The 25,654-nt window shown below is 39.9% G+C and overlaps 1 protein-coding gene and 1 pseudogene across 1 annotated transcript; both read left to right on the top strand.

The window, feature by feature from the left end:
• Nucleotides 1-291: 291 nt before the first annotated feature.
• On the top strand, nucleotides 292-24,979 carry SH2D1A (SH2 domain containing 1A). The gene is made up of 4 exons (XM_037511980.2): nucleotides 292-512; nucleotides 17,017-17,080; nucleotides 21,875-22,007; nucleotides 24,696-24,979. Exons 1-4 carry the CDS (start codon nucleotides 376-378, stop codon nucleotides 24,734-24,736), a joined length of 375 nt encoding a protein of 124 aa, XP_037367877.1. The 5' UTR covers nucleotides 292-375; the 3' UTR covers nucleotides 24,737-24,979.
• LOC119245914 (anaphase-promoting complex subunit 10-like) lies at nucleotides 7,761-8,187 on the top strand (annotated as a pseudogene).
• Nucleotides 24,980-25,654: the final 675 nt, after the last annotated feature.

The raw sequence follows: 25,654 nt of genomic DNA, 5'->3' as shown, positions 1-25,654 counted from the left end.
CGCAAGGACAGAAGCATTAGCAAGGATTCCCGTGTGCGCGTCAGGGTCTGCGTTGGTGGAGCAGACTAACTCTTGTGAGGCCCTTTCCATCTCTCTTCCTCTCTCCCTGCCAACCCTGTGTTGAGGGGGAGGGGCCGGGAAGGGGATCAAATATGTGGCAGCAACCAAGCTGCTAAATTGCTGAGCTGGTTTTCATTGAAGTGTGAGGAGGTTTGAAGAAAGGTAGACAACATCCTGTTGTTTGGGGTGCTCCTCTCTTCTTTTGCACATCTGGTTGAACAGGGAGTCAGGTGGCTGAGCCTTGCCTGGTGGCAGCAGCGGAGGCATTTTCCTTCTAACACTGCACACTTCGCCTGCCTGAGAGTCCACCAAGCCATGGATGCAGTGACTGTGTATCATGGCAAAATCAGCCGGGAGACTGGGGAGAAGCTCCTGCTAGCCACGGGTCTGGATGGAAGCTATTTGCTGAGAGACAGTGAGAGCATCCCAGGCGTGTACTGCCTCTGTGTTCTGTGAGTATGTCCCAGCGGTGAGGCCTGGGCCTGGGGCTTGCAGAGGGCACTGGTAGAGGGCTGGAGGTGGTAGTCGGTGGGTTTCGGGTGGCATTAGCTCTTCAAGGCCTCCTCCACTGTCCAATAGGAGGCCCCTTGGCCTTCCTCAGATCCATTCCAAGGCCCTGGTAGACCAGGCATTGGCCCCTGCCTGGGGATTTCATTCCCTGGGCTTTCTGATCTCCACAAGGCCCTCACCAAGGCCTTTGTGGGAACGCCCTTTTGGGTGGGGAACTGCAGCCTAGAATTTACCTCTGCTTGGGGAATGACCCAGGCTCCCTCCTCCTGTTTTGGCCTCCAGTGGAAGCCACGGAGGTGGAGTCCTGGGATGGGGGACTGACAAGATTGTGCCACCAGATCCTGAGTCGAGGTGGTGTTTGCGGGGCTCCGCTCTTATTTTACACATCTGTCTTAATCTGGGAGTCTGGCTGAAGGCTTCCCTCCAGCTCTCTAAGTGGATTTGGAGGTGTCATCCCCAAAGGAAGACCGTCAAATTCAGGGAGAGGAAGAAGACTAAAGAGACTGAATCCACTGGCGAATGAGATGCCAGTTCAGTTAGGATGCTGAGAGCGGGATGTTAGTGACTAAAATTGCCTCCCTGAACTGGCTTTTAGCCTTCTTTTAGAGGAGTTGAGATGGGGGTGGGGGTGAGGAGGGGACAGGAGTTTTCACGACAGGACATTTCCTGCTAAAAGTTAAGACTGACACTGTTGTTAAAGGGCCTGGGGGGAAAACACCCTTGTTATGACTCAGCTTTGCCCTTTCCCCTAGGCATGGCCTGGTCTACCGCCCCATTTTGGATCGTTTGCACTTTTATGCTTGCTCCAGGACTCCAGAGTCAGGGGCATCCAAGACCTACTCCTATGTTAACAATGCTAGGCTTGTCACCTCGGCAAGTTAACTTCTCTCTCAGTTTTCTCGTCTATAAAATGGGTATAATATTGCTACTTATTTCAGGATTGTAAGTCTAAAATGCTATGATCCAGGTGAAAATTTTAGCCCCGGAGCTGACACATAGTAAATATAAGCGATTGTTATTATTACTACCTTCTTTTGGTCAGTTGATTTCTTTTAGTTCTCATGAGACATTCTTGGGAAAGACGTAGCACAATTACTTCTTGTCAGCAGGATAAAAACACCAACCCTGTACAGCAGGTTCTAGACAAAAACAGTATGGGGAAAATGCTTGGTAGTAATTTCCGTACCTGAAGATACACTGCAAAGTTTTGAAGTGCCTTCTGGGTTTGTGAACAAAGAGTCTTCTGAGGCTGGTATTAGATGATTTTCATTCCTTTTTGCTTTTTTTTTAATGATCAAGTCATGTCTGTGGCAGCTCTTCAAGGGAGATATGTGAGAGCTGTAGAATCTCTTGGACTCAGATCTTTCTGTTTTGCTTATATTTTTATTTTTCCCAAATGCAAACTGGGGAAGGTCAATGGTTGCCAACTCAGACTCTTAGAAGAGAAGGTGGAGGAGTAAGTGGGCAAGTGAAGGGAGCTCCTTTGGGGAGGCTGACAAAGGCAGTAAAGGGCCCCTTCACTTAGTGCGAAGAAGAGAAGTTACAGAAGAAGCCAGGGCAAGGGAAGCCAAATGCAGCCGTGTGTGCCATGTACCTTCAGCCACACTGGTCTCTGTTGTCTGTAGGCTTGTCAAGCTTGCTCCCCATTTAAGGTCTTTGCACTTATTGTTTCTGCCTGTCCCCTCAGAGAGGGCACCCTATCTAAAATAAGTGTCTTTTCTCTGTCCCTGAATCACTTATTATTTTACTTCAAGGAGCTTTAATCTAGCTGACATTTGTTTACTTTCTGAGCACTAGTGTCCCCTGTAAGATGTAACTCAACGAGGCCATTGTCTCCTGCACCAGTAGAACAGGCTGGCACAAAGAAGACACTCAATAAAGATTTTTAATTAATAAATGAACCGTCGAGGCAAACAGTTATTTATTGCAAAGAATTCTGAACTGATATCCGGGGGCCAGGTGGCCGTGGAAAATTACTCAAATTCTCTAGGTCTTGGTGTGCATTTTAAATAAAGGGAATAATAATACGGGTCTGACATTCTGCATATGACTGCTGTTAGTAAAATATGCAAAAGAGGAGGACAAATTTGGCTTTTTGCCCATGTAGTCCAGGACCACATAAGGAATTAATTGAGGTTGGTGGGAAATCCTCAAACATTTAAGTTTTCACCCCAAGTGAATCACATAAATGCAATTTTTATGACTCTTAGTTCTTCACACAGACCTTCTTATAAAGCAGCAGAAAATAGGCACATTGAGAGTCCCCTTAGTATGTCTTGATGGGCACACTGTGGTCCCCAAGTCTTCGAGGGTGATTACCAGTCTGTGCTGCAGAGGGAAGACACAGGATGCATTGCAATTTATGACAGTTTCTTAAACTTTTTGAGCCAAGGTTCGCTTCTGATAAACATAAACATTCCATTCTCCTTTTTAGTACTGCACTATAGCAACAATTTCAATTATATTTAGAAATAAACCACGTACTCATTTTAAACCTAAATGTGTATGCTTGTGATATGCAGTACAAATAACAATGTAAATAGTGACTCATGAGCAATATGCTGTACCTAATAAACATGCTTTCATAGTAGGGTTCACTCAGAATAGTTTCTTGTTCTGCCTTTTATTTCATTCCCATTATCCAAGGAGGTGCAGCTGGGCTTTATTTTAGTTTCCATTTTTTACTGTAGAAATTGCACTTTCACATGCCTTTGAACCCTACTTTACACTTTCAAATTATGCTTGTTCCTTTCCCCAGTTCTGAACCTCTAGTCATGGCTTTTAGATAAGGCCTTTCCTCTGTTCAGTTTTGGAAAATTGAATCTATAAAGTACTAGAGAAGTATCCCATTTATAGGATTTCTTCCCTTCATTTCAAGTGAGGCTTTTCTTCCAATTATTTTCAATAAATAAATCTGGATTTTGGTATAATCAGTTAATTCTATTATCTTGTCCTTATTACCAATAAGTTGGTGATAGGTCCTAATATTTATTCATATTACAGAACATTTGAAAATGTAGATAAAACAAATGAGGGAAAAGTCAACTGTAGTTTCAGAATCTAAAGGCAGATAGTATTGAAAATTAAGTGGATTTTTGCCTCTATTTTAATAAAGTAAACTACTTTGTAAACACAAATGGGCTCTTAAAATATTACAATATGCTGCATTTTTCACTTACCATGAAAAAGAAAACCCACTCATATATTATGTTCTTCCAATTGCTTTTAAAACACAATTTTTAATGGTTTCATGATAGTCCAGCCAGTGAATGTAGTATATTTTCTTTAAATAGTCATCTATTTTTAGACATTTGAATTATTCTACTTTTAGGCCACTATAAATTCCATCATGATTCTTATTCTGCTCCATAAATATTTCCTTGTATTTATAATTATTTTCTTGTAATGAATATAAAATGTGCAATTTTTAGGGCAGAAAACATGAACAGTTTAGGATTATTAACATACACATGATCACGAAATATTTACTCCTAAATGGTTATTCCAATTTATATATATGATAACCAGTAATGTGTGCGTGTCCATTTCACTGCACCCTCCTTAGAAATAGTATTCTTGTATTAAAAATTCTCTGTGTCTTTTATTTGATTGGGAAGCTTTTGTATTTCCTTGTTTGTGACTTGGCTCCCTCCTTGTGTACTTTGCCCCTTCAGCCATTTGTAATATTTTTTTGAACACATTGTGTGTTTTTACATGGTAATACTTGATTTCTTGAAAGTATTTTTTCTCAGCTTGCTCTTTGCTATTACTTTTCTTTGACACACAAAAAATGAACATTTTTAGTAATAAGATCCAACACTCATTTTTTGTATTTGATCTTTCCTTTACTTCTCAGCTTAGAAAGTTCTTCTTCCTTCAGAACTATGAAACCAACTTAGTTGTTGTTTTAAATTTATGGTTTGGTTACTTTACATTTAACTCTTTAATTCTATTTGGAATTTAACTTTAATGTGCAGAAAGGATCTAATTCGATTGCGTTTTCAAATAGCTAGCAATTATCCTAATATAATTTATAAATAGAACTTCCACTTCCCATCAATTTATTAGCCTACTCTACCCATATTATATTTTTAATATAATATTTATTGTTTCATAACCTATTTGATTCAATTGATCTAGTTATACTTGTACTAGTATAGTGCAACAATATTTTCATACATTTATAAGAATAGTTTGCTATGCTTACGAGTTGGTTCTTTGAGGTAAAATCTAGAAGAATTTTGTTAAATTAAAAAAAATCCCATTGGGATTACATTAGAGTCATTAATAAGCTAAGGAGGAATTGTCATCTATAAAGAATATAGTTTTTCTATCCAAAAACCTGATATGGCTCCCAATTTATTTTTATTTTTATTTGTAGTCTTCTTGGTGTAGGTCTTGCATATTTTTGTTATGCTTATTTCTAGTTATTGTATGGGCAAATGTGTGTTATTGTGTGTATAAATGTGTATGTTGATTTTTTTTTGGCTTCTGTTGTAAATGAGATCTTTTTCCTCCATATTTTCTGTTGCGTAGGAAAATTACTGACTTAATTATTTTTCTTGCTTTTATCCACTCTACTAAATGCTCTCCTTAGTGCAAATAATTTTTATTTTATTTTGTTCTATTTGGTTTTATAGGTATATCAAGTTTCTTCTCACTAAGGTATATATGAGCGCTATACATTCCTTTCCTTCACTCCCTCAATGTAGACAGCTATTGGGAAAGTCCTAAATGCCTACTGGGATAGTCTGAAGGTGATAAGATAAAAACTAATTTAAAATATTTAATATAATTAGTTGGGAGAAATAGTTTATTTCCATAATTAGCATCCTTCTGTCCATATTGACTTTGCTTACTACTTATCTGATGGAAGATTAAGAAGAAGAAATAGTATTATGTTCTTTAGCCTCAAGGACACATAATGAAATCATTTGACATATATGTCTTTAGATAAAAGGATAATTATCTTTTTGTCCTTTAAGATTTAAAGGATGACTGGGAATAAAGTGTCTATCAAACGATTGAATTGGAGAAATGGGAGAAGGAGCAGTAATAAAAAAAAGTTCTAGCTTCACAGTTGTAATAAGAGGGGGGACATTGTAGCAAATAACTTAAAAATCTGAAAAATTATAACTTACAGTTAGCTTTTTAGTACATTTGGGTATGTGTGCTGGTGCTGCATTTACCTTCAAGATCACTTAGGCCACCAGAATTATTTTGGATTTTTATAGTGTAATGCATTCAGAGTGAGACTAAAGGCCAGCATTGGAGTAAATCATAAACCACTAAAGGGACATTTCACAGGCCAGTAAATCAAGTGCTGACTCTGGTCGACAATGTAAAATTGAAGTTACAAGATTAGTCTTGTTAAAAAACAAAATTCATCTGAGTAGATTTGAAGATCTAATTTGCTTTATTAAATGATTCATGAATTGGGCAGCATCCCATCTCGCAAGCAGAAAGGAATTCTGAAGAACTATACAAAGTAGAAGGCTTTTATAGACAGGAGGGGGCTAGATAAGGAAGAGAATGGATTGTTTCAGGCAGATTACCTTGCTAATGGTGCCTAGGAAATTCCAGACTGACTGCTTAAGATTACATTCCTGGGAGGGATTGAAACTGTAATTCAGTTAAGTATTAAGCTTTGGTTTGATAATGTGGGGCTTAGCAAGAGTGACTCCATTTTGGGCCTGTTGTCTGAAGATGTTATTTAACAAGTGAAAGGGAAGTCTGGGTTGACTTCTTTTGAGCTCTCTCCATCTAGCCATTTCCCTTCAGCACCCCCCCTTCCTTCCTATCTCACCCTTCTCAGCCCTGAGACTAAGACTCGCTTCCCCCCCCCCCCCCCCCCCCCCCCCGTGAGAACTGCTTTTGGAATCACCTTAAGACCAATTTGTTAATTCATTTCCTCTGACAAAGCAAGAGGCAGCATAGGGTAATGGTTAAGAGCCCAGATCTTCCAGCCAAACCCTCTCTGCCCCCAATCTGACCCTTAACTAGCTATTTTACCTCAGGCAAGTTTCTTAAACTTTTTGTGCCTCAGGTTCCCTATTTGTGAAAAGGAGGATGATGATAATAATAGTACTTACCTCCTAGGGTTTGTTACGAGGATTATTACATGAGTTGATATTTATAGAGTTAATATGTAGTGGGTGTTTGTTAATATAAATAAACCATCTATAGGTAATTACAAAATAGACCGTAGGAATCCAGTTCAGGGGACAGATATTTATTGTCATGACTCATTGAAACTGGTATTACATAGTTCTACAATCAGACTTGATGTTGAACGACTTACTGTTCTGAAAATTCAAAATCATACTGAAAGAATGAAGATTGAACTATAGAAAATTTGGAAACTTCTTGAGTCAGAGGATAGTCTCAGTAATGATGGCTTTGTGTAGGATGCCATCCCCCTGAATATAAAAGTTCTGAAATATTTGTTAAAAAATCTGTCGCATTGTAATTGTGCCTTGAATTCTGCACACAGCATTAGTTTGTATAAAGAGTATGGGCACTGGCTTGCTATATTTGCAGTGTCACGAAGAAGTCAGATGTAGCTAAACCTTTTCTTTTGTGTCGTCCTTGAAGTGGTATAAAGAAAGAATTGATGTGGTTTTGTCAGTTCTAAATCAAGAGGTGTCCCCAACACTGACCCTTTGAGAAAATAAGAAATAAATCAGGTTGCTTTCCTTTTGTCCATTTCTAACTTTTTAAAGAGTTGGGGGCAGCTTTTGAGAAAATAAAAGCAAATTTTAATATTACCAGGGACTGAATCAGTGCATGCTTTGTAGTCATTAAAATGCAAAATATTGGTTCTGAGTGGGAGTGACGATGAGCAGCAAGGAAGCCAAAAATCCTGAGTGGCGGCTAGCCCGGTCCACAGACTAATATTTAAAAAATGACTATACCCAGGGCCTCCCCGGTGGCGCAATGGGTTGAGCACAGTGCTGTGAAGCTGTCTGCAGCCTCTGCAGCTCAGGTTCAATTCCCAGCCAGCCAGGGGCTACCCACATGGCGCAGCAGACCTCTCCTGCCTCGCCTGCTGCTCCCCTCAGCAGTGTCTTTGGTCCATCTGCCTGTTCTGCTCCCCACTCTGTTTCTGGTGAATTCTCTCACCCTCCCGCACCTCTGGCCTGTACCCCAGTTCTTGTATAAAAATAAATAAAACTTTGAAAAAAAAAATAACTACACCCAGTTAGACACCTCCAGGTGCTGATTCTAAAATGCTGCAAAGGACTGAAAGATTACGGGGAATTGGGTCACAAGCTGTTTGGTCACTCTCATAAACCAGGATTTGGAGTAGATCACTTACGAGATGATAATTTATCAAGATCTCAGTCAGAACAGGAAATTATTTTCACAACCTTCAAGAAATTCAGCAACTTGAATTGGTGGGACTAAGTGGCTTGATTCACAGTTCTCTTAACTGATTCTCTTAAGATGCCAATTTGTACATTCATGATACAGATTGCTGTTCTAGCTAATCACTAAAATGGAGCCGACAGCCACATGAGACAGATTAAAATATACACACCAGTGAAATGGAGTGCCATTGGTAAATTTCCTAGATGTACAACAATTTATTTCATGATGTATTGTTCAATAAGGTGACTTTAAAACTGAACAGAAGTCATTAAATATATCTTTATCTTGTCAGCAAATATTATATCACATCTAATATCTTTATTGGAAAAACATTGGTTATTTTACAATTTTGTATGCATTTAAAAGTATTTTATTGTAACTTTAATAAATACATTTTAGGCCTAGTTACTATCTTTATATTCTTTAACACATAATAAAGGTCACATATTTTGCAACAATGAAAATATTAGTCAAGAAAATTAATTAATAACATCAAAAAACTACTGTATTTAATCAATTGCTCATTTTCTAGATTTCTTTCATGATGACTTTTAAAATTACAAGTTCTTCAACAAGTCTGACAAAAATGTGAAGGAGGTAGAAAGTTAATTTTTTTTTTATAGAGGCATGTTTTTATTTATTTATTTGTTTGTTTGTTTGTTTTGTTTATACATGCACTGGGTACAGTCAGAAGCGCAGGAGGGTGAGAGAATTCACCAGAGCCAGAGCGGGGAGCAGAGCAGGCAGAAGGACCGAAGTACACTGCTGAGGGGAGCAGCAGGCGGCAGGAGAGGTCTGCGCGCCATGTGGGACCCTCCTCTGGTGGCCGGGGAGCAGCCAGGGATCGAACCGGTGCCGCAGAGGCCGGGGGCAGCTTCGCAACCCAGCGCTCAACCGCTGCGCCACCGGGGAGGCCCGAAAGTTAATTTTTTTTAAATTTTATTTTTTACATCATTGTTCATTTTAAACAACATTTGCTTCCCCCCACCCCCTCAGGTGTAGTCCCCATAGAGTTTCCTTCACCAGTGCACCCGGGCACCATCACCTCAGTCCCCTGTGCTCCTCCCTCCCTCCCTCTGATCCCTCTCCCGCCTCCTCCCCTGCAGGATGTCTCTGATTTATAATTGTCCTTTTTTGCTTTGTTGTGTTTTGTACTGTTATTATTTTTTACACTGATGTCTTATATGGTAGGATGTTAAAATTATACTACATTCTCAGTTTGTCTGTATAAATGGAGGGAGTCAGCGGAAAGATGTAACGGTTTGTTTTCGTTTTTTAAAGATTTACTTATTTATGCATACAAGAACTGGGGTACAGGCCAGAGGTGTGGGGGGTGAGAGGATTCGCCAGAGACAGACTGGGGAACAAAACAGGTGGATTGACTGAAATACACCGCTGAGGGGAGCAGTGGGTGAGACAGGAGAGGTCTGCTGCGCCATGTGGGTAGCTCTTGGGCCGGGGATCAAACTCGTGCTGCAGTGACTGCAGATAGCTTCATAGTGTTGCATCTTAATGCCTTGCGTGTAACAGTTTTTAAAAATGAATTGTATTTTTCTTTTCCTTTTAAACCTTTAAATTATTTTTTATTGAGGAAACATTGGTTTACAATATGGTATATGGTTTAGGGGAATAAGTTCACACCTCCTCAGATGTATGTCACCACTCCACACCCACCACCAAAGCACTTATAGTCCTTTGAATTATGTTTTTCAGATTTGTGATCTGTTTAGACTAGATTTATAAAACTCCAAATTGTGATATTGCTTATTTTTCTTTTTTTTTTTAAATAGAGGCATGTTTTATTTATTTATTTGTTTGTTTGTTTGTTTGTTTTTGTTTATACATGCACTGGGTACAGTCAGAAGCGTGGGAGGGTGAGAGAATTCACCAGAGCCAGAGCGGGGAGCAGAGCAGGCAGAGGAGCGAAGTACACTGCTGAGGGGAGCAGCAGGCAGCAGGAGAGGTCTGCACGCCATGTGGGACCCTCCTCAGGTGGCCGGGGAGCAGCCGGGGATCGAACCGGCGCCGCAGAGGCCGCGGGCAGCTTCGCAACCCAGCGCTCAACAGCTGCGCCACCGGGGAGGCCCTTGTTTATTTTTCTTAAAAAAAGTTATTACAACACAAATGCTCCAAAATAGACAAGTGGATCAAAAAGTTATAGTATATTTATTCAATGGAATATTACTCAATAATCAAAAAAGACAAACTCATGCCCTTGCAGCATCATGGATGGAGCTGGAAGGGATTATGCTAGCTGAAATTAGTCAGAAGGAAAAAAGATAAATATCGGATGATCTCACTTATATGTGGAATATAGAGAAACCAAACAAAAGGTCAAGAAAAAGTCAAAACTAGCAATCTGACCCTAGAACTGAGGCAGACGGCAAGAGGAGGTGGAAGAGGGCAAAGCAGGGGAAGGATGAACACAAGGGAATATGGTGGTGGTTCATGGGAGATACAGTGGCAGGAGAACTATGGAGGCTACAACAATGAAAGAGAAAAATTCAATTAATTTATAAAAATACTGACTTTCTGAACAAAGAAAAAATGTTATTAGTAATAGATAACTTCATAGGGAAACTAATATGCAAGGATATATTTGTTTCAATTTACTTCCATACATGCAGTTGTAATCAGAGTGTTTCCTCATATATCATTTTATATCAACGTAGTCTCTGCTTAATTTTTTTGGAAAAATAAAGGACTCTAATGCCTTTGAATTTTGGTGTATTTTTGAACTGTTCTTTCTACTGCATTTCCTTATCTTGAGAAATAGTCCTCATCTAGGGGTATGTAAGTTAATTCCATTTTTTCCACTATTAAAATAGAACTACTATGTAAATCTTTGTCAAATTGCTTTTTCCTTTTGATTCTTTGGAGAGTATGAAGATAAGCAAGGTCATTAGGTCAAAAATTTACATGCCTTTACATCACTTATTATAACGTGGCAATTTATTTCCTAGAACAGTAATTTTTTTTCCAGTGAACAGAGTATGTGTTTAGTATTGAAAAACCATATTCAGTGTTTTAGTTTAATTTTATGTTATAAAATTATTGTTTCATAATACAGCAACAAATATATGCAATCTCATCAGGGAAGAGGGAGTAAATGGTTCCGAACTCTTGCTCAGGGAAGACCGAAGCAATTGAAAAGCTTCAGGTCATTCATATTAAATAATTGTATTCTTAAAGCAGAGACTGAGTGGCTGGGGGACAGGTGGCAGAGAAGTCATCTGGGTGAGGGAAAGAAGCCAGTTTGATTTGGGGAAAATGACATCAATATTTCCGATGCGGTGTGGGCATGCCCTTTGCATTTTAATCAGTCTTTCTGTAACTAATGTTCTTACAAATCACCTGGAAATCTTGTTAAAATGTAGACTCTGATTCAGCAGTTCTGGGGTGGGGCCTGGGAGTCTACATTTTTAACAAGCCCCCGTGTGATGGCAGTGCTGTTAGCCCGGGAAGGAACTGCACTGTTGGAGGTCTCTTCCAGGGGACCCTTGGTCAGTCACTTCAGTGACTTGAAAGTGGCACAGATGAAATGCTGGCTTATTTGAGGGGTGAAACAATTTTGCTCATTCAGAAAATTGAGGGCTGGGGGAGTAGGAAATTGTTAATATTAGACGGGTTAATCACAAGAAGTTTTAAGTGTTACTAACACCAGTTCGTTCAGACCCAAGGAGGTAAGGACTTTTGAAGTGGTACTCAGGTTCCTGCTGCTTAACTGAAAGTGAGATAAGATCAGATTCGTTAGGAAACTATTTTCAAAACAGACTCATTTATTTTGATTAAATGAGGCTGAATGATAGTAGGGAGATAGATTCATTGTCTTTTTTGGAGGCCCGCTGTTTTAGAAAGTGGGAAACCAGTTGCTTACAATTTTGCTTGCTTCATTGCAATAATACATTTCCACATCATTATAATTGATCCTGAGTTATTGTCATTAATTGCTTCCCACATGTAATGAAGGGCTTATCCTATCTCTCTCTATCTCCATTTTGCTGTGTGACTTTAAGAAAATCACTTAGGGCCTCCCCGGTGGCGCAGCAGTTGAGCACTGTGTTGCGAAGCTGCCCGCAGCCTCTGCAGCGCCGGTTCGATCCCAGGCTGCTCCCCGGCCACCAGAGGAGGGTCCCACATGGCGCGTAGACCTCCCTGCCGCCCGCTGCTTCCCTCAGCAGTGTATTTCGGTCCTTCTGCCTGCTCTGCTCCCCGCTCTGGCCCTGGTGAATTCTCTCACCCTCCCGCGCTTCTGACTGTACCCAGTGCTGTATAAATAAATAAATAAATACATCTTTAAAAAAAAAAAAAAAAAAAAAAAAAAAGAAATCACTTAAAGCCTCATGTTTCGAGTTCCCATGGTAAAACATGGCAATCACAGCTATTGCCATGTTCCCTGCAGACTACTCACTGAGACAAGTGAGCTTTGAGGAAGAGTTCAATGGCTAAAAAAACCAGACTCTAACACTGTAATAATTTATATTTATGTAGTGTGTGTTATACATACACGCATATCTCAAGCTGTCTTATGTATGTTCTAAATATTCTGGCAAACCTTCATAGCAAAAATGAAACCTTTCCTGTAATCACTTCAACAATTAAATTGACCTTTTTTTTTTTCAGTTTCACAAATTGAATGAACCTGATTAGAGTGTTTTAGGTGTATTTTTGTCCTTAGGAAATCAGTACAGATGGATATTGATTAAAGATAAAGTAATTTAATTCACATATTTAAATACTTACAGTTCTAAAGGGGGTTAATAGTAAATGAGGTCAGTTACTCAGGGATGAGCCTCTGGAATGTTTTAGCATCATCTGTTCTTTTAAGCTGAAATGCATTATTTTTACCAAAGTTTAGCATATATTCTAAGCAAAGATTTACACTGACCCACACTTGTGCCTAAGTATAATAATCACAAAATGTCTAAATAAAACTCTGTTGACCCAGATTCAGATTCATAATTTGAAATAATTCAGTATAAAGTTGTGGTCCTCCCTGGTGGCCTAGGGATTAAGTTTCAATGCTATCACCACTACGGCCTGAGTTCAATCCCTGCCAAGGAGCTGACCCACATGGTGCAGCAGACCTCTCCTGTCTCGCCCACTACTCCCCTCAGCAGTGTATTTCAGTAGATCTGCCTGTTCTGCTCTCCACTCTGTCTCTGGTGAGTCCTCTCAGCCTCAAACCTCTTCTATGCAAAATAAAATAATCTTAAAAAAAATAAAGTTTAGGGAACAAACCGGCGCTGCAGAGGCTGCAGGCAGCCTCGTGGCCCAGCGATCAACATGGTGTGCAGACCTCTCCTGCCGCGCCCGCTGCTTCCCTCAGCAGTGTATTTCATCAGTCTGCCTGTTCTGTTCCCCACTCTGGCTCTGGTGAATTCTCTCACCCTCCCGTGCTTCTGACTGTACCCAGTGCCTGTATAAATAAATCCTTAAAAAAATCTGATTAAAAAATAAAGTTTACTTGACTTTTCTATGAAGTAAATTTGTTAGACAAGTTGAGTAGCATTACAATATATACGAAAATATGATCAATAATCCATATACACTACAATATAGGGATCAAGAGCCAGGTCTCCACAGTTGAATAGGCCTGATTCAAATTCCATCTTGCTGGATGATCTCTAGTGTGACTTTGGTTACTTAACTTCTCAAAGTCTCATCTACAAAATGTATTTCACAATATAAAGCTCATAGGGTTGTTGTGGGCTCCAAAAGAGATACTAATGCATATGCTATGGCTGAGTCATGTCTGCATCAAATTCATATGTTGAAACCCTAATAGGGTGTTTAGAATGTAATTAAAGTTAAATGAGATCATCTGTGTGGGGCTCAAATCCTATAGGATGGGTAGAAGAACTAGGAGGGAGAAGAGCAGGAAGGAGGAAGAAGAAGAGGGAGAAGGAAGGGAGAAGAGAAAGAGGAGATGAAGAGGAGGAGGGGTCTTTCTCTTCATGCATGCACACGAAAAGGAGGACTTGTGAACACAACAAGAAGGTAGCTGCCTATAAGCCAGGAGATGAGGCCTCAGAATGAAACCTATGTTGATCTTGGACTTGCAGCTTCCACACATTTCTTTTGTTTATGGTAAATTGTTATGGCAGTGTGAGCTGACTAAGACTGATTTTGGTACTGAGAAGTGTGGTCCTGTTTTAACAAATACTTAAACACATGGAAGCAGCTTTGGAATGGTATCACTGGTAGAGGCTAGAGGAGTTTGGAGGAACATTCTAGAAGAAACCTCAATTGCCATGAACATAGTGTTATAGAAATATGGAAGTTAAAGGTCATTCTGGTGAAGTCTCAGATAGAAATGAGGAACATGTTATTGAAAACTGGAGGGAAGGCCATCCTTGTTATAGAGGGCAAAGAACACCATTGAATTGTGTTACAGTATTTTGTGGAAGGTACAACTTGCAAGTAATAAAATGGGAGAGATTTCTAAGTGACGTGTTGAAGGAGAAGTTTGGTTCCTTCTGACTGCTTATAGTAAAATGCAAAGGGAGAGAGATAAATTGAAGGAAGAATTAAACAAAAAGAAACTAGAACTTAAAGATTTGGATAGTTCTCAGTCTAACCATATGGCAGAAAATGACAAAGTGTTCTGGAGAGAACACCAAGGGTGTGGCTGGACAATCAGTCCTTAAGGAGATTACCCATGATGTTAACTAGCCATCTCAGCTGCTGCCAGGAATAGTTTGGATCATAATATCTGGGCCAAAGTATTGGACACATTGTCAGTTTGGACCATAGGGAACAAGACAGGAAAATAGAGCAACTTTTGGACTACAAACATACTTTATCTTTCAAGCGAAGGGAAGAATGACCCAGTAAGCAGTTTAGAGATCATCAGGGCTGCCATTCCCGCTGCAGACCCAGAGGGCCTAGGTTGCCTCCAAGTAGGTTTCAAAGGTGGATCAGTGCCCAACAAAGCAGAGTGGGTGGGGCCACCCCTGTAGAGCTGTGGGGGTGACACTGCCACCCAGTGGGGCTGGAGGGCAAAGCACCAATGCAAAGAAGATTATTCTCAAGCTTAACAAAGATCTAATGGAATTTGCCTTATGAGATTTTGGACTTTCTTAGGACTCAATCACTCATTTCTTCCACCTAATTTCTCACTTTTGTAATAGAACTATCTATCCTTTGCTGGTACCGTCTTTTTATTTTGGAAACACATAACTTATCTGGTTTCACAGGTTCACAGCTAGAGAGAAATTTTCTGCTGGGGTGAATCATAGTTTGAGTTGTAATTACCCATATCTGACTAGATTATATTTAGATGTGACTTAAGATTTTAGACTTTAAAATTGATGATGGAATGAGAGTTAAGGCTTTAGGGCTGTTGGGAAGAAATGAAGGTATTTTGCAAGTGAGAAGGACATGGATTTTGGGGACCCAGGGGTAGATTGCTTTGGCCTGAGTTACGTCCCCTCAAATTCATATGTTGAAGCCATGCCCCCTAATGTGACAGTACTTGGAGCCAGACCTTCAGAAGATAATTAAGGTTAAATGAGGTCTTATGTGTGGGGACCTAATCCTATGGGGTTGGTGGCCTTGTGAAAAGAAGAGAGAGGAAAGAAGGCACAGCGAAAGAAGGCAATGGCCTACAAGCCAAGAGACGAGGCCTCAGAATGAAACCTATGTTGCTAGCAACTTGATCTTGTCCTCACAGTCTCCAGAACTGTGAGAAAATGTTTCTGTTTTGTTTGCATCACCTGGTCTATGGTATTTTGTCATCACAGTCCAAGCAAACTAACACAAAATGTACAACTCTTGACTTGTAGTAGAAATCCAGATAGACCATGTACATACTTAACTGAGTAATGGTGGAGAAAACCTATCCCATCTGAAAGAATGAACTGCTAATAAATATTTCAGCAAAAATCCTTTTCAGTTCAAATTATGGTTACTACTATATTATAATACAACATGTGCACACATACTGAGTAATGGTAGAAAATACCGGTTTATCTGAAAGGATGAAATGCTGGCAAATATTTTAGGAAAACACCTTTTTAATTCAAATTATTGTTACCACTATATTATAATATTATAAAGGAACAATGGTAGTAATATTCTAGGATTCTGGTATTATATTATATTCATAATTACTATTATAAATTAATTTAAGTGGGCCTGATAGTACCCTATCCAAGTGGAGTATTTTCACCTTAAGGCTTTCTATGTACTTAAAAATAATTAGACTACAATTTGATCATATACAGTATTGTAAGCCAGTGTTACCTGAGTGAAAAATAATACAACAAAAAATCTACACTTTGTTAAATCCATTTACTCATTCATGATTTTTGCCAGTTACAATGGGTCTCTAGTTTCTTTCTGTCCCAACAGTCTGTCTACTAGACAAATCTTTCAGCGGCTGAGCACCCATATTTAAAAAACTGATGAGATTAAAAAAGGCTTACTGGAAACTGATTAGCCAGATATAATATTCAGGCTTTTCTTCCTATAAGTGCAAAGGTACTGTTATAGGGCAGCCCCGATATTGAACGGGTTGCCTGGCTGTGGGTCCTCACCCGCGCGCTTAAAAGGGACTTATGAATACTCCACTACAGGCACACACAAAAGGTTCATAAAAGGTTTATTTACAAGGGAAAAGGAAATAAGGAAAATGTACAACTCAGGGAGAAAATAGGGAAATAAAGCCTTTAATGCGTCCTACCCGATCCGCCGACCTGGAAACCCAAAGTCACTCTCAGAGCTGGCTGGACGCTGCGAGCTGGTGGAGAGCCAAAATGGGGGACCCCCTCCAAAGCCCACGTGTCTGCCTTTATACCAACTTGGCTGCTGAACCCCACCCTCAGGTCCCAGCCACCTTCCCTTTGGTGGTGATGGGATTTGGAGTTCCCAGTGTCTTTGGCTTTGGCCTGGGGTGGGGGTGGAGTCCACAAAGCCTGTATGGAATTAGCTTTAGGACATCCTTTTCCCCCTAACAGTACCATATATGTGTGTCCCAGTGTATGTAACATTTATATGTAATCGTTAAGTTTAAATATAGAGCATTCATTGTTCTTTTGGAATTTTCAGTAATGGAAGTTTATTCTTTCACAGGTATCAAGGTTACATTTATACATACCGAGTGTCCCAGACAGAAACAGGTTCTTGGAGTGCTGAGGTATAGCTCTTTTATTTATTTTTGCTTCTGTGGGTATCAGGGAGTTGCTTGGAATTTAGGCTGGTTTTATAAAAGAGACATCAAATTATACATTCCAAAAATAATCATCAGATTGAAATCACTAAAGCGCCAGTCCAAAAGTGCTCAGGGATTATTAAGAAGCCTTTAGAGAATTTTGACCCCATCATATGGAAACATTTTAGTGAGTACTGTATGGAAAGGTCTCACTGTGGGAGAAAGATAAAAGAAGTTGAAGGAGTGTGTTAGACGTTTAGTGCCTATGTGAAATGTCAGAAAGCCTATCAAAAATATGTAAAATAATTAAGTCAGCAATTATTTATTGAATGATGGTAATACAAGCTGGGTGCTAGGGGGATTAAACAACACGGCTCCTGTCTTCTAAAAGCCTTTAACACCTCGGGGGAGACACAGTGTGAATTAAACAGCAATGTGGGGGTCTGGATTTCACTCTCCAGTGGATGTGGCTTCTAGGTCTGGTCTCCTCCCTGGGAGATCTATGACCTCTGGGAAGGTTACTTAACTTTTCTTGGAACCGGTTGCTTCATCTGTAAAATGAGCCAAAAAATAGTCCTTTACTCATGAGGGCTCATTCTGAAGATGAAATAAAATAGTGCATATAAAGAAAGCACTTGGCCACAGTGCCTGGCACATAGTAAGCCCTCAAAAATGTGAACTCCCCCAAGTTGCGGAACAATAAGATAGTTTGTAGTCACGTACTAAGCTATCTAACAGGCCTGCAAAAAGAGAGGAGGTTTTTTTTTTTTTTTTTTTTTTTTAATGTGTTGGGGAATCCCTGATTACCCTATGCCAGGAGGCAGACAGATGTCCTAGCGGTGCCTTGTGGGAAGGGCAGGGATAAGTAGAATAGAAATAAAGGGAGCACTGGCAGTGGTTTTCAGCTACGCTGTCTGCAAAATCCTAAAGTTCTTCCTGGGTTGCCTCAGGATGGGGGATTGTTTCAGAGGGAGCGGGGGATGTCCAGTAAGTGGTTATGCTTTTGGGTTCCGATTCATCTGCAACCGGAGTAGTCCCCTTTCATTTTGCTTATCAACAGGGGCTGCACATAAGAAAAATGGGTTCTGATGGCTTTGACGACATATGAAAGTCGCTACACCATTGCAACTGAAACTTTTGACCTCCAAAGCGTTCTTTGATTTTCTGACTCTTTAAAATAGCCCATTTTTATAATGAAAACACTTAATTATATTCTGTTTGAAAACATAAATGCTAATATCAACCTCTATTAACAACTCAATCTGTGCATTTAAGATACACTAACATCTAGACTTAAAAAATTAAAATAGCTCTAACCTTTACAAATTCATCAGTAAACAAAAAAAGCACAAATATTTTGAACTGCTGAGATAAATTGGGGCAGGTTTTCAAACACATTATTTCTTTATATTAGGTTAATTAATACTGTAATATTAATTAGAGGAAAAGCAGTACCACTTTTTAAATCACAATCACACGCTTATTCTTTTTTTTTAAAAAAAAGATTTATTTATTTATACAAGCACTGGGTACAGTCAGAAGCGCAGGAGGGTGAGAGAATTCACCAGAGCCAGAGCGGGGAGCAGAACAGGCAGACTGATGAGGGGAGGGGAGCAGCCGGCGCATCAGGAGAGGTCGGCATGCCATGTGGGAACCTCCCAGGTGGCCGGGATCGAAGCCGGGGATCGAACCGGTGCTGCAGAGGCTGCGGCAGCTTCACAGCACAGCGCTCAACTGCTGCGCCACCAGGGGAGGCCCCTCACACGCTTATTCTTTAAAAATTCCTTGTATTACCATAGAGGAGACCCAAATAAGAAATTTAGATTCATTTCTCATGAAGAATAGCTGTATGTGACAATAGACATATACATTCATATATTATTTGACCAGAAATAGCCCTTCTCCCTAGAGAAGTGGGCTGTAGCTGCTGAAGACTTCGGTATTCTTTATGGAAAGAATCTTAAATTATTAGGGTTTAGCTAGCCTTGTTTTTAAACTTGTTTTCCTCTGTTTCGAGTATGACATCATATGCAGATTGTTACATGCTTGTGATCATGCTAAGGAAGACAACGCTTATTGAACACCAACGCTCTCTCATCCTGTTGTCTGGTTTTGACCCGTGTATGTAATGATATTGTAATTATCTGCACCAAGAGAGCAGAAGATTGGCATGTTCTCTCCAAAGGGAAAACAGATTGTAAAAACTTTTAAGATTTATTTTTAAAATGCATATTGCATTTTTTTCTATCTTCCAAATTTGCTTTCTTACTAGGTTTTTGTCAGGTGAATATTAAACTAGCGTGTGTTCTCAGAGCCCATATCACCTGACTGTAAGAAATTACTCTAGAGCATATTGAAGACCAGCTGTGATCCTAAACATGTTTCCATGGTTAACTAAGAGATGACAATATGGGAAATGTGCAAATTTGAACAATAGCTGAGTTCAGTGACAGGATGGGAGTTGTCACTGGTGCAGTTCTTGTGGTAAATGTACTTTCAAAATTGGGTAAATGACATATTTCTACCATTTTTTTGGAACAAAGCCTTAGTTTGTCACACTGCAGGAAAAATCATGGCAGTAGCACTTACCCTTTGGGCAAATATTGTGGTAGAAATCTAAGTAAGTCTGAGATTTGTTTCAAAGAGTAGAATAAAATCGCACCCTGAATCCACAGAATTATGAAAGCTAAACTTTCAAGTTTGAGCATTGCCTCTTTTAATTCATTTACCTCATGTGACGCAGGCTAAAATTTTGCAAAATTGTTAATTTAGAGAATCGTCCATACAGCGCACTATCATTTATTCATTTGTGCATCGTCAGCAGTACATTGTAAAAAAATGTACTAACCTCCCCCTGCCGACTTTGGTGCCTTTGGGCTCTTCTGGATTTTTGATCATCAGTAGATGCTAAATAATTTTACTTACTAACCTAAACTAAACACAATAAATTAGCTCAGTCGTTTGCCAACGAAACACTGCATTCCAAATTTAAATTGCTTTTACACATCCAGGGCTATTATTCTTCTCTGATCTTGTGGATAATCAAGTGTTAACTGCATGTAAGTCTCCATAAAAAAGATGCTTCTGTTGATAAATGGTTTTACAAGCCACAAGAACAGCTAAAAAGATGTGTGGTTTTAAATCTTTCCACACTGGGGGAGTGTATAGTTTCTCTTCTGTTCGGTGACATCAACTTCAACCTGGTTGGTCTGGTCCTTAATCTGAAAGGCAGGAGACTGGGTCCTGGGACCTAGAGCCAATTCTGTCTCTGCTTATCTGTGTGACCTTGGGCCAGCTGAATTATCTCTTTGTATTTCCATTTTCTTATCTGTCAAATGGGAATAACCAAAATCAGCCAGTAACTGCCAATCTGTGAGGAGATAGTGAGGGCAAGCGATAGGAAAGAGCTTTGAAAATTAAAAAGTGCTGTAAGGAAGATATAAAAGAGGTTTTACCTGTGAGCTGCCATTGCAATTGGGAGATTCTGTCTTGGGACCAAAGAACTGTCTGGACTCCTGTGAGAATGGTTATGTCTATTTGGTCTCAATAGAGTTCTGGGGAGATGTTTGACTATAACTGTGGAGCTGAGTGTGAGTTCTGCTTTATCTACTGAGGTTCCTAGCTGTGTCAGCCTTTGAGTAGATGCTAATTTAAAGCAGAAAAAGAAACTTGTCAGTGAAAAGTTTCTTATCCCAACATAGGACATGCCTGAGTTGCTATGGACAGTGTGTTAGCTTCAGTTTTCAGTCTAGTTGACAGAAGTCTGCTTGCCAGCCTTCATGTTTTCTCATTAAATGCTAACAAACAAATAGCTCCCACCTCAAAAATCTTCCAGATGGAATAACTGAAAAACAGCCTTTCAAAAAAAAAAAAACAAAAAAAAACACAACCAAACTAGTCATTGTTCAGTGCTCACTGCAATACAATTTTATTTCACGTTTTGAGCTAATGCTAAGAGCTTGGCTCATAAGCTCTTGCAGGAAATTGTTGTTGATTTCAGGCAGTGTCTTTGCAAGAGAATCGATGTCAGGAAAGGAATACATTTTAAGAGTTACCTGCAAGTAATGATCTCTTCAAAAATGAACAAATAAAGGTGACCTCATATAGAGTTTCATTTTGGTGTCATGGAGAAAACCTTATCACAGTGAAATGTTGACAGAGCAATTTGGGGGAAGATGGGGGAAGTTTACCAAGGAGGAAAATATTTAATGTGAAGCATGAGGCAGGACGTGTTGTGAGGTAAAAGAGTATGAGGACTAACTAGCCATGCATTGTGTGTACCGTAACAGTCAATTTTTAATTTCCTGTGTAGCTTTTCATATCGTGGCGTGAACACAGCGAAGATGGGTTGTTGTTGGCTTTTTGTTTTTGGTTCCTCAGGCTTTTTATTAATGACCTGTAGGATCTGTGTTTTTTCTGTGTTTAACTGCCTCCTCTCTGTTGGTGAATTCATTGTGGGTAATGGCCTGTATACCCTTAGAGGTTCGGGCTGTATGATGGGTAGCAGGCAGGAAGGGCAGGGCGATGAGCACGAGCCTGTACAAACTAATACCACCCTTGGGAGACCTGAAATGACAGCTCATTAGCTTCTCTTGCAGGGAAATTCAGCCAACCAAGTAAGCGCTTCTGGAATGTTGTTTTTCCTTCTTCCTTATGTTTTCAAATATTTGAACAAGTTTCACAAAATGTTACCTCTTTAAGTACCCCTCACACATTTTGTAGGCCTTTTTGTATCATTATGAGGTAGGTGAATAATTCACTTGGCCTTTTATTTTCCAGACAGCACCTGGGGTACATAAAAGATGTTTCCGGAAAATAAAAAATCTCATTTCAGCATTTCAGAAGCCAGATCAAGGTATTGTAATACCTCTGCAGTACCCTGTTGAGAAGACCACCTCAGCTAGAACACAAGGTACTACAGTATGCTTTACTGTGAATTTTTTACAGGGCTTGGAAGTTCTGGGTTATGAGTCAACTCACCCATCACCATAGAGGTATAAGAAAGTTCTGTGAGAAAAATGCTATGACACGCCACAGCTTGGACAGCAGACACTGAGAGGAAAAATAGATGCGAGGACTACTAAAAACCTACTACAATCCACTTCAAACGACTGCAGGCTAGGGTCAAGAGTCCTGGGGAGAGTCCTCAAAGGGACATGTTGATAGTTGAAATCAGCATCTCTCCTGGCAGATTATGCTGCTGTACTTTGACTGGTACCCAGTTCAAGAGCCCATCATAGGGCCTCCCTGGTGGCGCAGTGGTTGAGCGCTGGGTTGCGAAGCTGCCCGCAGCCTCCGCAGCACCGGTTCGATCCCCGGCTGCTCCCCGGCCACCGGAAGAGGGTCCCACATGGCGCGCAGACCTCTCCTGCCGCCCGCTGCTCCCCTCAGCAGTGTACTTCGGTCCTTCTGCCTGCTCTGCTCCCCGCTCTGGCTCTGGTGAATTCTCTCACCCTCCCGCGCTTCTGACTGTACCCAGTGCTTGTATAAACAAACAAACAAACAAACAAACAAACAAACAAACAAACAAACAAATTAAACGAGCCCATCATACGGTTTAAGGCATTCAACCCATAGGAGTGCTTCCCAAGCCTTCCTAGCTGCTCCCTTTATTCCCTAGGGGGTTCTTTCTCTGGCCCAGTCACAGAGGTCAAAGCTAATACAGGAAAAATATTGGGGAGAGGAGGAAGAGGATGGAGGGGTGGAGGAAGAGGAAGAAGAGAAGGGATGAGCTTGGAAGCACTCATGACATCATGCACTGGAGAAAAACAAGGTGGTACTTTTAGACTGATCTTGTTTTACTTCTAAATAGACAATTGAAAAAACTTTAAAAAAGAAGAAGAAGAAAATAGCATGAGAAAGTACATGCAGCCAGCAAATGGAGAGGGAACTCTTGACATGCAATGTGCTAGCTGTAACAGTTTAATAGAACTCTGCAAAGATATTAAAAATTCTATGAATCCACAACATTGTAACCTTTCATGTGAGTTGCATTGTCCCCCCCAGTCTCTTTTGTGGATACATAACTTATATTTCACTTCATTAATTCAGATATGAATAATTTGAAAGATGGGACAATTCAGAGACCACCTCGGTTGTCCTTTACCTTTGCTTAGTGAACTATATTTTCCCTTCAGGGATGGAAAGGCTAATGTTGGCCTGGGCTGCACGATCCAGATTTCTGAATTTGTGGTGCTTGATTTAATAAAATGTTATTGTAGCAAAGGAAATTAAATTAATAGACTTTATTATTCCACTGGCACAAATTGTTACATCTCCAGAGCAAAGCTATGTTAGCCTATGTGTCAAGCTAAAGGACTGAATACTGGCAATCACTTCCAATGTTCCAATGCTAGCAGCTATCAGACACATGAGTGTTTACACACCTATTGAAAGGCTTAATCATTTGTCGGGATCTGGAGAATATGCTTTGATTAAAACAATAAATATTCATGATAAAAGAAAAGGAGGTGTTACATCCTTTTTTTTTGGATAGGGACCCAGACTCAGGTATAAACTTGTAATTAAACTCAAGTGGTGAATTAATGTTATAAAGTTAGACTTTATAATAGAAATGTAAATAGATGCCCAGTTTACCAATTCGCTAATTGTTCTTTTCTGCTCAGTATTTCATTCTGTGTAGCTCAATTTTATTTTAATCAAATTTTATTGACTTGCCATTCATTTTTAAAATTATGTAATTTGGGGGTACAACTTCACCCTTCCATATGTACACATGCTTCACTGGCCCTCCACCAAGCTTCGCTGTTAATATACTACCTTTATCCTCCACACTCCTCAACATCACCAAGTTTTTCACAAAGAGTATAACTCAGTTTTATTTTTATTATTTTTTAGTATATGTGCTGCCGAAGCGAGCACTTATTATTTTTTAAAAGATTTATTTTTATTTATTTATGCATACAAGAACTGAGGTACAGGAGCCTCCCTGGTGGTGCAAGGGGTTAAGATGTAGCTCTGTGAAGCTACCTGCAAACTCTGCAGCACGAGTTCGATCCCTGGCCAGGGAGGTGACCCACGTGGTGCAGCAGACCTCTCCTGTCTCGCCCGCTGCTCCCCTCAGCAGTGTATTTCAGTCAGTCTGCCTGTTCTGCTGAACACTCTGTCTCTGGTGAATCCTCTCACCCCCCCCCCACCTCTGGTCTGCACCCCAGTTCTTGTATGCATAAATAAATAAATCTTTAAAAAAAAGGAACTGAGGTACAGGCCAAAGGTGTAGGGGGTGAGAGGATTCACTGGAGACAGAGTGGGGAACAGAACAGGCAGACTGACTGAAATACACTGCTGAGGGGAGCAGCTGGTGAGACAGGAGAGGTCTGCTGCGCCATGTGGGTTTTTCCCGGGCCGGGGATGGAACTCGTGGCTGCAGATAGCTTCACAGTGCTGTGCTTAACCCCTTGCGCCACCAGGGAGGCCCCTAACTCAGTTTTAAATACTAGTCACTTAAGATATATCATTGAATTGTATCTTTGTGAGTTTTATGCATTTGGAATTTTATGATTGTAAGTTCTAGTTAGCTTATACTTTTAGTAGCTTTTAAGTTTATGTTTTGTTGATTTTTGTGATTATTTTTCTTTAGGGAGAAGAGAAGATCCTGATGTCTTCCTGAAAGCACCATGAAGAAAAATAAAACAACTTGTATCTTATTTTCAATAATTTAAATATATGCTAAGTCTTATATATATATTGTAGATAATACAGTTCAGTGAGCTACAAATGTATCTCTAAAGCCATCCTACTCCTGTCATGGAAGCATCCAGCATGATGTTGAAGCTGAAATGGACTTTGTAGATAATGAGGAGCTTCGGAATGAGGATTGGGAAAAATAATTCTACAGGTTATTTGTGGTTATTATATTTACAAATGGAAAACAATTTTAAATGATACTTCATAACAGATTAATGTAAATTCTTGCCAAAAATAAATAAAAACAATCCCCAATTTCTCTCAAAAGCACACTTTTTAGTGAACTATTTGCTAGGTACTGATTTTAAAATGTCTTGCTTGATTGTACAGCAGGAAGCTGGTTGTGTCTCCTGCGTTTCTGGATGCAGTTCTACATTAGGAATTATATGCTCTCCATTAGCTACGGAGTCATGGGCTCTTGTGGGATTTATGAAGCTGTGCATTGTGTGCTAAAAACCAGTGCTAGATAAAAAGTGAAGAATTTCTATTTGATTCTTAAAGCAACCGTCTTACCTAGTGTTCTGATATTAGACAAGTTCCCAGACCAGTCTGGAGTTTGAGACTCCTGTAACTTAAAATATGCTCTAACTCCTTCTAGTTGATGTGATAGTATTTGAAATTATAGTATAAATCCAGGGAAGCAGATTTTTCTTCATTTCAGTTCTTCAAGTTGTTTACCTCTGCCCCAGGTCTTGCTACTATGTGTGTACCCCATTTTGAAGGGAGGAAGCAGTGGTTTACCAGTTGTGGCCCAGGAGTCGCAGATTTACAAGCAGCCTCCTTATTAAGCAGCCCTAGAAAACCATTGGAAAGCTTATGGTGAAGTTGATTTTAATAGATTCCGAGTGATTG

This window comes from Talpa occidentalis, unplaced genomic scaffold (genome assembly GCF_014898055.3).
Source record: "Talpa occidentalis isolate TD23 unplaced genomic scaffold, MPIMG_talOcc4v2.1 talOcc4.15, whole genome shotgun sequence".
Lineage (NCBI taxonomy): Eukaryota > Metazoa > Chordata > Mammalia > Eulipotyphla > Talpidae > Talpa > Talpa occidentalis.
This window is presented reverse-complemented; position numbering and strand designations above follow the sequence as displayed.